At 30.0% G+C, this 13,637-nt stretch overlaps 1 protein-coding gene across 3 annotated transcripts in view; it reads right to left on the reverse strand.

Moving 5' to 3' along the window:
* LOC107456566 (uncharacterized) overlaps window positions 1-13,637 on the reverse strand; it is a 32,325-nt gene that overhangs the window by 17,197 nt on the left and 1,491 nt on the right. The window contains exons 2-6 of one of the 3 annotated variants that reach the window (XM_043050236.3): window positions 6,989-13,600; window positions 4,347-4,484; window positions 3,989-4,126; window positions 903-1,016; window positions 696-821 (exon numbers count right to left, since the gene is read on the reverse strand). In XM_043050236.3, the coding sequence (XP_042906170.2) occupies window positions 696-821; window positions 903-1,016; window positions 3,989-4,126; window positions 4,347-4,484; window positions 6,989-13,556 (7,084 nt within the window). In that variant the 5' untranslated portion in view covers window positions 13,557-13,600. The remainder of the gene's footprint in view (window positions 1-695; window positions 822-902; window positions 1,017-3,988; window positions 4,127-4,346; window positions 4,485-6,988; window positions 13,601-13,637) is intronic. The other 2 variants (XM_071180718.2, XM_071180719.2) reach the window with 2 other exon arrangements.

Below are 13,637 nucleotides of genomic sequence, written 5' to 3' on the forward strand. Positions count from 1 at the left end.
TGCCTTAACAATTAGATATCTGTTGTACATTAATTGTTTAATACATAGGTGCACATTAAAGTTATTGTAGCCAGAATTTTTACTATTTAATATTTTTAAAAATATTATTACTAACAATTAAATATTTTTAAAAATCTACTTCTTATTTTAATTTGTAATCCAATACTTTTGTTTTGTACAACTTGGTAAAAATCTGACAGTAATATTTAATGTTCCTTCAAACATAAAAGAGTCCTACATAAAATTTTGATAAAGTTGCGGCCCGCCATTTGATTTGTGTTTTTAATTGTGGCCCCCGGCCTCATGTAAGTTGGAAACCCCTGAGCTAGAAGATGACAACTGAACAAGAGAAGATTCACCAGATTAGGATACAGATGGGTTGGATGTCAGATCATTGTTCTATGACATGTCAGTTTCCCCATTAATACTCTGTTAGATTAACTTTGTTTAATAACTTTAATCTCATTTCAATGAAATAGAATAAAATTAAGTTAATTTGTGACGCAGTTGTTTGTCGTTTCTCAATGCTAAAAGATGACAAAAGAGAAGATTCATTTGATTGCGTTCTAGGTGGGTTGGATCACAAATCATTGTTAATTGCCATGTTAATTTCCTTTGATAAAAACAAATCATCAGATTAACTCCGTTTTGTAAATTTAATCTAATTTAAGTTAAAGAGAATAAAATAAATTTACCTTGTGAAATAGCATTTTGTTTTTTTTTAGAGCCAGTAGATAGCAATTGAGCTAGAGAAGATTTATTAGATTGAGTTCCAGGTGCGTTGGATATCAAATCATTGTTAATTGCCATGTTAATTTCCTCTGTAACAAGACAATTCATTAGATTAACTTCATTTTATAACTTTGATCTCATTTTAGTTAAAAAGAACAAAATTAAAATACCTTGTGCAATAGCAGTTTGTGGTTTTTTAGAGCTAGTAGATGGCAAGCAAGCAAGAGAAGATTCATCAGATTGGGTTCTCGGTGGATTGGATTCTGGATCATTGTTAGTTTCCTCTGTAAGTAAAAATTAAATACATTTTTATATTTATAAATAAAAACCACCAATTTGGTACTATTTTTACCAACAATAAACAATCTTAAAAAATATTTTTCCTACTCAGTTTTATTTAGCTTTAAAAATAAATGTCTTTATTTGCATTTAAACGGTATATATATACTCAGGGTCACCACGTTCTGAGCAAATGCCCTCTAGGTATGTCTTTTGTAACCAGAGTATAAAGAAAAAATGAGTAAGGACCCCGTAGTGCTTGTCCTATGTTTATGTGTGACTATGAGCTTTAGTGTGAATGCAACAGAGATCTGCAGTTTCAGGTGCCTATCATGTTATAGAGAAAAAAAGAATATTTATAGAGTTTGAGTCCTTGTGATTAGTGAAATATGAGCTATACTTTTGTGAGCTATATTAGGATAACAATACTAATTTTAGTTGCTGGAATATGAAACAGCTCAACATAAAACAAATAATGCTATAATAAATAAAATAATATAATATTGATGAACTATCATCTTTAAATATCCCATAGATTACACTTTGAGAGATTTGAATTTTTTAAAATACAAAAATAAGAAATAAAATTTTAGGTGTTTTCCGAGTTTGCAAAGAAAAATTAAATTTTCATGTGTTGTGGGAACCCTGATGCTACTTGCCACAAATAAAAAATACACTACTCCCTTTTAACTTTTTCAATTTTTAATTCTTTATTTAGGGATTATAAGATTTTACATAAAAAATAGCTGTCATAAGTTTAACTAGCTACTGAAAGTATTTTGAATGCAAAGGAGCACACCTGCCAATATTGGAGAAATAAAATAACGGAGATCTTACTAACCGACCCAATTTTGAGTTTACGACTACTGATGTTCAACGCTGTAGCCATGTAATTTTGAACTCGATCCAGAAAACAAGGGAACTCCTAGATCAAGTATTGGGGGAAATTTGCTTTTGTGGGGGACTTTTTGATGGAACCAACCCGCATTTGAGTTACATGGATAGGAAAACCTCACATGGTTAGACTGACGACAAGGGGACCTAAACCTGTGATGCCTCTACCACTGAGGATATTTCACGGTAGCACTTGTTGGAAAATGCAAACAAATAGATGTGTAGTGTTTTCCTTCTTGCTGTGTCACTTCCTGTTGTGTCTCAGCTAGAAGGAAGTGGGTGTTTTCGTGTTTAGTTAGTAACGTTTTACTTTGTATAGAGTATGTTCTTCTCATGTTTAGTTTTGTTGAGTGCAGTTTCCTTTCTTTATATTTAAAGTTTTATTTCTTAAATAGTTGAACAGTTTTCTGTGAAGTGAATTCTTATTTATAATAGATGTCTGCCATATCTGAAACTTAATAAGCTGGCTCCTGTTTTCAACAGCACTGTGGTCGCTGCAAGCTGGATGCAGAATTCGTATTGACCAGTCATCGCTGGGATTCAAACCTGGTTTCACCTCATTGGAAGGCAAACATTCTATCCCCGGAGCCATCACGGCTCGACTTAACGACTTAAACTATTAACACTCAACATCAGTGCTGGCAATAGCACCATCTGTTGAGGAATAAGAGAAGTATTTTTGCCATTAGTGGATATTTTATCACCAAAAAAAAATTATTTTTTTTAAATGTCTTTTGAGAATATACAGGTAAACAGGATATAGTCGTAAAATACAGGAGTCTTCGTCAAAAAACAGGAGACTTGGCAGGTATGAAGGAGGACTCACTTTTCGAAAAATAGACATATGAGGCTTCAAGTGTTTTTCTAAAAGCAATTTTTTTCCAAGAAACATGTTTCTTTCAATTCTGTCATTCCTACCTAGCCAAGATGTTATTTCAAGTGCCTCTGCCATGTCAGTCTTGACCGTTCCCTTTCTTTTATACTAATAGGTGCCCACTTGATAGCATGATCTGCAGAGCAGGATAGGAGCTATTTTTCCTGGTATATCCCCATTCCCTCTCGATCTTAGTTTTAAGATTTCCTTTTCAATCAACAGAACATTAACAATTGTTACATAATATTGGGACAGAAAATTCTTAGTATTATTTTAAATTTTCTTTTAAAGGATTCTAGGTTTTTATGATTATTTCAAGAGGCTCAGTAATCAGTATCATCCATAATGGAATGCGTCGTGTACAGAATACAATATTCCTTGTACCACCAAACAGAAGAATGAAACTCCTCTAGCCTTGCATGCATTTATTTTTGTTTTTAATTTTATGCTTATATCTATGGTCCATACATATTTAGTTATGCATTTTTGGTCTCAAACAATTGGGTAATTGTACTGCAAGAAGAAGATCTCCTATATCCACACTTGACCTATGATGTCAAATCCATCTAATCTTTATCAGCAGAATGGCATATTAAAGTCGAGCTAAGTCTCCCTACATAAATTAGAATGTTAATTAACGATAAATACAGAGCTATATCGCACATTTAATTAGTTGAAATATAACTCTTTTTCGTCTACTTCTTTTATTCAATTAAATTTATTATTTGTTTTGCGTAACCTGACAACTTTGATGCATAGTTCGTTTGTTTATGTTCCACATGGCTTCATGCCTGTCTTTGTGTTAAGTCTCTGTATAAATATATAGTGAAAGAATCTTTATGAAAGAATTTAGAATGCGTCCCTTAAGAGAATTGATGCTTGGCTTACTTGAAACAGAATGGAAAGAACAGTTGCTAACGTAAACAAATGCCACATTCCAACAACTAATCAGGATTGAGATACCCACACTGCATCACTTGCAGGTATCTCATTGTCTATCATTTTTATCCCGCTGACGATATGATAATCTGCACATTTATCACTCTATCTTTTAGATACAATTAAGTACAAAAGGAGGGTCAATGCAAGGAAAAAAGTTGAGAAGAGAAGTAAATGACAAAGAAATCAAATAACAAAGGACACAAATGTTACTTAGGGTAATTTTTATTTTTATAATGATAGTTGAATTAAAAATTCTTTAAAAGTTACCTTGTGATGCAGCGATTCGAGATTTCTTAGCTCCAGTAGAAGGTGAACGTTCACGTCTACGTTTGCCAGGTTGAGATCTAGATCGACTGGATTTTTGATTGAGACCTTTGCTTTCCTTTTTTACCGAAAACCTTTGATCTATAACATGTAACATGACATTAGATTACATACTTCTAGAATATGATGTCTTCTTGACTTCATATTCTAGAAGTATGAAGTCACTTCTAGAATATGCAAGGAAAAAAGTTGAGAAGAGAAGTAAATGACAAAGAAATCAAATAACAAAGGACACAAATGTTACTTAGGGTAATTTTTATTTTTATAATGATAGTTGAATTAAAAATTCTTTAAAAGTTGCCTTGTGAGGCAGCAATTCGAGACTTCTTAGCACCAGTAGAAGGTGAACGAACAAGTCTACGTTTGCCAGGTTGAGATCTAGATCGACTGGATTTTTGATTGAGACCTTTGCTTTCCTTTTTTACCGAAAACCTTTGATCTATAACATGTAACATGACATTAGATTACATACTTCTAGAATATGATGGATGCATTGGAGAGTTTTGATTCTTCTGGCAATTTAAAAGTCACAAATCGTGTCGTGATTTTTATTCACGCAATATAAAAAGCGCACAATGCATTTCGTAATGACATTAACGAGATTTAAAACTAATGCAATTGCCACCTCTTATTTTTAGAAATGCTAAAGTAAAAAGAATTATTTTAATAATTTACAAAGTGGTAGATTGTTTGACAATAAAATTCAATATATAATTAATTTTTTACATTAAAATTAAGCATAACTGCAAACAAAAGTTAAAATTATGCATAACTGCAAACATATCACATTTTTTAATGATTTTTAAAAGGGTAAAAAATTTCTTGACAATCACAGATCCTGTGGTAAAATTACATTTTTTCAGAGTTTTTTTTTTGTTCGGGGAGTCTCATACGAATCCTGTATAATTTAATAGTTTCACATCACTTTTATTCATATTTAGGTACTCTTTTTTATATTTAGCAGTCTATTTTGAGCATTAAATAAATAAACAACAAATGTCAAGGAAATCATATTGTTTAATCAGGTGATCAAATTAAAATCATCCCTTATCAATCAAGTTATTTAAACTAATTTACAATAAATTCACAAAAACAAAATCATTTAACATAATTTAGTGCTTCGTAGTTAGACTAATTGATCAACATCAGTTGGGCTGTAATGTATTGTCACTTAAAATGAAAAATATCATTCAAAATTTATCAAAAAGTATTAAAAATAGGGAAAAAATGAGAACAAGAAAAACTCTTTCTGACTTTGTACTATAAATCTCATGAATGATGTCCTCATTGCTGCAGTGTTTTCACTACAGCGCGAGAATCTCACATAAAAAAATTATTAGTGCGAGAAATTCGCGCATTCTATAAATCAATTTCAAAATTCGCTAATTTCTTGCATTTTGGAAAAAGCTTTGAATTACGCCATTTAGAATAAAATCCGTTTCACTTTTCTTCCTGGATCTTTCATTATTTTCAACATCTGTCCCGTTATCGAGCTTCCCTATTTGCTAGTATTGTTCAGAACCAGGGTTGGCAAGGTTTAGGACAGAATGGATTAATCCACGGTTTAAACCCTGGATTAAACCGTCCTGTCCAAAACCCCTTTGTCCAAAACTGTCTTAAACTGTCCAAAACCCTTTTACTCAAATTATGTCACAATTTTATTTGAACAATATGTAAGAGGTAAAACAAACATAGAACTAATAACATATTGATAATTAAATCTACTACAGAATATTTGTTTTTAAAAGTATAATGTTTTATTAATATTGTTTGACTCTTCAATTTAAACATTAAACAAAGGAAGATAAATCAGTAATCAAGTTCAATTGGTCCTCTCATTCAATAGTACATAACTGAAGTTTGACCTTGCCATACAGGTTAAGCTATTAGGGACTAAGTGCTTGGTTAGTCATAAACAGGTTTATTTATCTATAGTAGGTACTATTCAAGAATACTGTTATTTCATTCATGTTCAATTCTTTTATCATAGTGGTGATTGGTGATACGTCATCAGTGTCAGTAACTGAAACTGTTATGCCCTTCAAAACTGTTATTACATTTTTCAGTTATTTTGTATTTTCAATTTAAACTAATATATTTAGATTTAAAAACAATTTTTTTAAAAAATAGATGTCTTTTTAATCATCCTGTGATGCAGAAATTATAAAATTTTTTTAAAAAAATCTTGTGAAAAATAAAAGGCTAATTTTTAAACAAATTTAGTATTTTTTTAAAAAAATTGCAGTATTTTAGTATTTTTTTAAAAAAGCGTCCTGTCCAAAACTAGTTTAGGACGTCTAAAACCCCAACCCTGTTCAGAACCTTTTCGAACAACAGAACACAACCACGGAACCCCTTTCAAAACACATTTCTATACAACCATGTGTTTACCGTAGGTAAGGTTTCTTCATGTAAGACGTTCAAATTTTGTATGCACTTATGTAAGATGGACAAATACCTTGCAAAGGCAAAATCTTCTATGATGATGCACCAAAAATATTCAATGCTTTAAAAAATAGAAGACGTTAAAAATGTATTATAATTATAATATATTTTGAAATCTCACCCTGTTTTTGAGAAAGGGTGAGAAATTCTCACCCATTTTTTTTCTTTGAGGAAAACACTGTTGCTGTCAAAACAAAAGAATAGTACATATAAATTTCTACCTAATCATCCTACCTTGAATGTGATTTTTTTTTATGAATACTCAATCTAATAACATGACTTATATAAAATCTCGTATGCCTTTCTAAAAGTAATCATTGCAAAAATGAATGTGAACAAAAGCCAAAGAAAATAAGATAAAGAACAAAAGAGTACAATGAATAAAACTAGGTAAATTATTGAAAATTTTTAGTAACTTAAAATTGTAAATAAGACTAGTAAATTGAAAATAAGCGTTAAAGAAAATATGAATAAAAAGTATTAAAATGTATTACTTACAAAATTTTCTCAATTGTTCCCATATTTTTTCAGCTTCATTCAAATCTCTATCATGAATATACTCTTGCATTTTTATGTACTGTTTTATAATTTTCTTAACATTTGTCTTGGCATAATGGTAAATATCTTTACCATACATATCTTCAGCATGAACATCTGCTCCAGATTTGATTAACTTTACAACTAGATTTTGATTGTTTTCTATTGCAGCAATGTGCAATAAAGTTAATCCCTTTTCATTCCGCACATTATTAATAATTTTAAAGCCAACTTCACCCTTTATCTCATCCAACATATCAAAATTGCAGAACAAATCATGGATTAACTGGAGAAGTTGTTTTATATGTAGGCTAGAGGCAATGTCCATAGAGGTTTCACCCCAAAGGTTTTTACAGTTGTACATAGCACCATTTTCTAATAAAATTCTAACAACAGAAAAGTGTGAAAACTTAGTAGCATAATGCAAAACACAATGACTTCTTCTATCATAAGCATTAACTATTATAGGTAAAGGTATAGAACACTGCTGAATAGATTCAATATGGTTCAAAATTCTTTCAGGACTATCACTCAATACTATCTTAAACATTTCATTTATTAGATCAAGATACTTTTTTAATGATAAATCAGTCAGACCATTAGCATATTCCAAAGGGGTTTTGAGTTCTTTACTGAAAGCATTGAAAAAGGCACCTCTTTGCAGTAGTCTTCTAATCATACAAATGTTACTATGTTTAACAGCTAAATGAAGTGGTGTATAACCATCTAAATTTTGACAGTTCAAGTTAATATCTCTTCCTAACAAAAATACAAATAATTCCTGACGTTTGTGTTTAATTGTTTGATGCAAAAACGAGTCACCTTCAATGTTTTTTACATTTAAGGGTTGCTGAAGAATTCTAACAAGAATCAATGATTTTCCATCCTTAATATCCTCAAAACAAGCTTCAGTTGAAGTTAATAAATGTTTATAATCTTTTGATAGATCAATTGGAGTTTTCCCAGCATTATTTTTGATATTGAAAATGGCTCCCTCACGTAAGAGGGTATTAATAATACGTTTATTATTATTCCTACATGCAATATGTAAAGGAGAATTCCCTTCTATATCCACAGAATCAACAGAAAAAGGCTGGTAATTTCGATACATTTCGCAACTTTCATCATTCATATGAATCCATTTAAGTTTTTTTTCCAAATATTCTTGATTAAATTCTAACAATTTTGTCACAGTATTGCTATTATTTTTCTTTACTGCAATATGCAATAATGTACTTTTTTCAAAATTTCTAGCATTTAAAAAGTAACAGGCAATACTTTTATGAGCTTCAAAATTGTGACATTCGTTTGAATTAAATAACTGTGACATTTCATCTAAAAGTTTTCTAATCTTCATTTGAGCAATTATTGAATCAGGACCAGCATATGTTTCAAATTCTGCAGCTGGTTTATGTGTCTTAAAATCAGTTGCGTCAAACATGGCTCCATGCTGAAGGAGGAGTTTAACAATATCGAAATTTCTAACATAACATGCCCAATGTAAAGGTGTTTTACCATACTCATCCTGTTGATTAACATCATCTCCACGACGTATAAAAAATTCACTCCACTCAAAGTTTTTATTTTTTATTGCAGAAATTAAATTTGTAGAGTCACTAAGATTGAAATATATTTGAAACATATTCTCTTCTGATATAAACATATCATCATCATAAACATGCGCACCACAATCAAGCAAAAGATTTAATACCTGAGGATAATTTTTTTTTGAGCAAATTAAATTATCCTCAGAACTTAGATTCAGCAGAAAATTTATTAAATGGCAATTTTGCTTCTCAGATATAGCAAACTTTAAAATATTTCTGTCAGACCATTTTTTTGTTTCTGTATCACTTCTTACAGAATATATGTACTTTATCAGCTTTAAACATGCATTTGACTTTATGGCTAAACACAATGGAGACATTTTAGTATCATCAGATTTGAAACAATTCCTTTTTAATAAATACCATACAAATATAAAGTGGGAGTTCTTAAGGGCAGATATAAGGAATTTAATAGGGATACTATGATTCCGATGATTGGTGAAATACATAAAAGTCTTAAGACTTCCCTGTTCTACAATCTGTTCTAAAAATTCATCATTGTCTTCAATTGTTTTCTTTAAATAAGGATCACCGTTAATCATGAAGATTAGTATATCTAGCTTTTCATTATCATTCAAGTATATACTTTTACTGACAACTTCTAAAATTGTTTGTCTTCCATCACTATACATAAATATGTCTTTTCTATCTTTATAATCTATGCATTCAGTTATATGTTTGAGCACAAGTGTACGTCCATGCCAAAGAAAAAAATAAAAAAACTGATACATCGAAACAATAGATTTAAATGGCAGCTTATCATAAAAGTTACGAAAATGTAAAAAAAATATTTCTAAAACTTGAACTAAATGATTTGTTTCTCTGAGTGGATTCACATGAAAATTAAAAAATAGTTTAAATTCTGAAATGAAAATTTTTTTAAATATGTAGCAAACAAATGAATAAACGAGTCTATTATCATCAAGGCTAGAACACTCAGCTCCATTAACTAATAAATCATAACCAATTTCAAAGTTTTCATTTTCAACAGCATAATACAAAGCTGTATGGCCATAAGAATCTTTCTCATTAATGTTAGTACACTTGGAAGCATTTTTATTTTTTTGCGTATTGGAATAAAGATTAACAAGAGGGTCCAAAAAATACTTCACAGCGTCTGCCTTGCCAGATTTTGCAGCAAGATGCAAACCAGGTATGTCCGATTCCTTATTATTAAACATGGTATCTATTTCAATTTCCATGATAGCACGAATAATATTCATGAATCCATTTTTTACAGCAAAATCAAAAAATGTTGATTCCTTAAGTATTTCAAAGAATTTATTGTCATGTTTCATTAAATATTTCCAAAAACTTTTCAGGAACAATAAAGAATTGTTTGGCAAAAGTTTGTTAACGAGTGCAATAATGTCATGAAACTCTTTACCTACAGATTGAATAAGTTGTTCAGCAATAAAAACAGAGGCTAAGTATTCTGCATAGGTTAAGTGAGTAAATTGCAATGTATTGTCAACAGAATTACAATGCAAAAAACCAATTTTTAAAGTTCCATCAATAATTTCCTTCCTGAACTCTTCAAATTTATCTTCATTTATATTAAATAAATCAGTTGAAATCGCCAAACGTTTTAAAGCAGCAATTTGACAATTGAAATAGATACTTTTGACATAAATTTTTATAGGATTTTTATCAACTTTAGATAAATCATATTTTAATTTGCCAACAAGATAATATTTATAAATAAGTTCCTTCAAAAAAGATTCATAAAGATCTAAGACATCAAGGTTTTCCTTTAGCTCTGGCCTATCCATTTTGCTGGTTATAAAATCTTTGACACTTTTAAACGTTCCTAAAAAATTGTTTTTGCTTTTATAAAATATGTCACCAACCATTTTCAAATGTAATGGTTTACTAAGAAATTTATCTCTGTTTTCAATGGTTGTGAGTTTTGAAAAAATATTTATTATATCATTACAATACAAATCCAGCTTCTTAGACTCCTCATTTTCACTACATACAATATTTTCTTTTTTTAATTTAGAAATCCAAATTTTATTTAAAAGTTCAAATTGTTCTTTATTACTTGAAAATGGTATTAATGAAAAAGCAAATACTTGAAACTCTTTTTCAAGTTCATTTTTCTTATTCTGTCTAGTAGATATCCAAAGATTATTAACCTTATTTAATAAATATTTAATTAACTCGATTACTATAGCCTCATATGTTGGACAGATCTCATCAAATCCATCAAACATCACAACAGTTTTTATTAACCCAGAATGAAATAACATCTGATCCAAGGGTTCATTTAACTTAAGCATGTAATTGGCAAGCTTCTTAATTGACCTTTCGCTAGCCTCCGTGTATTCTCTCAATATTCGAGTATAGTCATTCAAATTCACTCTGAAAATCCAGTTTGGGGGAATATCATTTGCATTCAATTTGTAAATTTCCTGACATAAATAGGAAAGAACAGTAGATTTTCCCATTCCGGCTTCATCAGAAATAATTATCACTTTCAACTGACTTTGCAAACGCAACAGATCTGATTCTGAACACAATGTTGACACATTTTGATTTCTAACAATATACTCATACAAAGATAAAATAGAGCCACGAGTTTTTTGCCAAACAAGAGTTGTAGATTTCCTTTCCAGCCAATGGATATTTTCCTCTGGAAAAAGACTGCAAAAATTTTCAAACTCCTCTCTGGAAAAACATACTTTATCTCCAAAAGATTTAATTCTTTGAATAGCTCGTTTTATTTCTACTTGACTGAAATTTCGTGAAATATAATAGCTATTATTATATGATGGAAAATTTTCTCCAATATTAACATTTTCACCAATAATAAGTCTTTGTATAACTTTAGGTTCTAAATTTAGAAGAAAGTCTAATTTGCTATCACTTATAATCTCAACATTCTGAATATTGAGAAGTTTGCATAAACTTGTAACTTTGCCTTGAAATATTATATTTTCTTTTTGTAAGATATAAGTTTGAGAGTTTAAGTCATAATCCTTAAGAGTGAGTTGCATGTTGATGGGCTGATGCTTAATGCTCTCAAATTTAAAACTTTCCAGGTTTTCAATTTTTACTGATTTAAAGCTGTCTCCATATTTTTTTTCAAAGCAAGCGGCAGCCGCCTGTTTGTCCTTTTCCATGAGTGAAAATGCACGGTCCCAAGCTTCTGCAAAATCAGAACGATTCTCATCAAAGACCAAAAAAATAATTTTCTTTGTAGAAGAGAGAGTAATTTCAAAAAACTTCAACAATATTTCCCGCAATCGTTCCTTTTCAATTTTAATTTCTGTAAACAGTAGAGTAATTAAATTGACTTTTGCAGCAGCAAACGCTACAATGATATCATCTAAATGTTTGTTACACACATCAAAAGTAAAAAAATAATAATCATCAGGTGACTTTTCCTTGATTATATTTTTAAAAAATACATACAAAAAATTACATAATTGTGCACACGTGTATGCATCACTAATATGACAAAAGCTCCAATCATCAGATTTAAGAAAATTACGGAATGTGAATTCGATTGTATGATCAGCTACTAGCTGTATCTTTTCATCTTTTTCATAACCAGCATATTGATTTATTAATTTTAAATCTTTACTAGGCTTATGTACTTCCCAAAGATTAATAGCCCTTTGAATTTTTAAAAGGACTTCATGAAAAAATGAAAATAAGTGGCAAAAATTGAATTCAATCCACTTCTTTCCTTGATCTTCATAAACAGCAAATATTTCTACAATGCGAGCAATAAGTTCAACTTCATGTTCAGATTCTGGATACCCAAAAGCACCTCCAATAATATTTTTCATTCCCTGTTCTTCTTCAGTTTTTGTATTTACAAATTTCCAACTATTTTTGGTTTCTAGTGTCAATTGTTTAAATGTTTGCTCACTTGAAATATCTTGTTTTTCATAAGGCTTAGACTCATTTCGAAACACTTCAAACATAGCTAAATGGGCAAATTCATGAGATAAAGTACCTAATGCCAACTTTTCTCCCCTTCCTAAAGCAGCATAAACTTGTCCATGCCAAACATATGAATGTCCAAAGGTTTGTAAGCACCTGGGATCCATTTCACTAGCTTTTTCATTACGTAAATCAACGTTTATTACAATACGATCACAATGTTTTAAAGCCTTTAAAATATTTGAAACCTCTGGAATTTTATCAAGCAGTGAATAAAAATAACGAATTTTTTCATAAGCGGAAGAATCTGTTTTAAGCATTTTTGTTCTTGACAACAAAAACGATACATGAGCAGAACCTATAAAATGAAAAAGTCCTTCTAAAAACTCTGATGTTTTATTTGATACTTTTTTTGGCAATAGATCAAAAATTTGATATTCTTCCTTTTTCATATAAAAATGTAGGGTCATTAAATAGGAATAAACATCATATCTTTTATATTCAATGGCTGTTAATGCTGCAGAATTAGAAGAAGTGTTAAAGTAATATTTTGGTGCATAGCAATCACAATAACTAGTAAACCCATAATTAACTGCCAAACAGGAAAAAGATTCTTTATATAGAATTTTAACATCTGCAATAGCCTTCATGGTGTCTTTTAACTCTTTATGACGTATAATTTGATCATGAAAAGAGTTTACCCCACTAGCAATACCCATAATTTTGGATTGAAAAATGTTGTTGACATTATCATCCAAAATAAAATTTTCAGGGAAATAAGAATCTCCCAATAAAAGTACAAGTACAAGATCGTAATAATTATCTTTCCAAGCCTTATCAATAACTCTTTTACCATCATGTCTCATATTTATGATGTCACTGTAGTTTTCTTTATTTATGATATTAACGGCAATGCTTTTAATATCATTTCTTTCAGCAAAACTGAATAAAGTTTGTAATTCTACAACTTGATTATCAATTTGTTCACCTTCATCGATTTCCATTTGTTCAACACCATTAGTTTCCATTTTAATTTACTGCATCCAGTTTTTCATTTTATTACAAAACAGCACTAAAAAAGATTACTCAGGTTAATAAAATGTAACATA

This window comes from Parasteatoda tepidariorum, chromosome 8 (assembly GCF_982258835.1).
Source record: "Parasteatoda tepidariorum strain Cologne lab strain chromosome 8, Ptep-v5.0, whole genome shotgun sequence".
Lineage (NCBI taxonomy): Eukaryota > Metazoa > Arthropoda > Arachnida > Araneae > Theridiidae > Parasteatoda > Parasteatoda tepidariorum.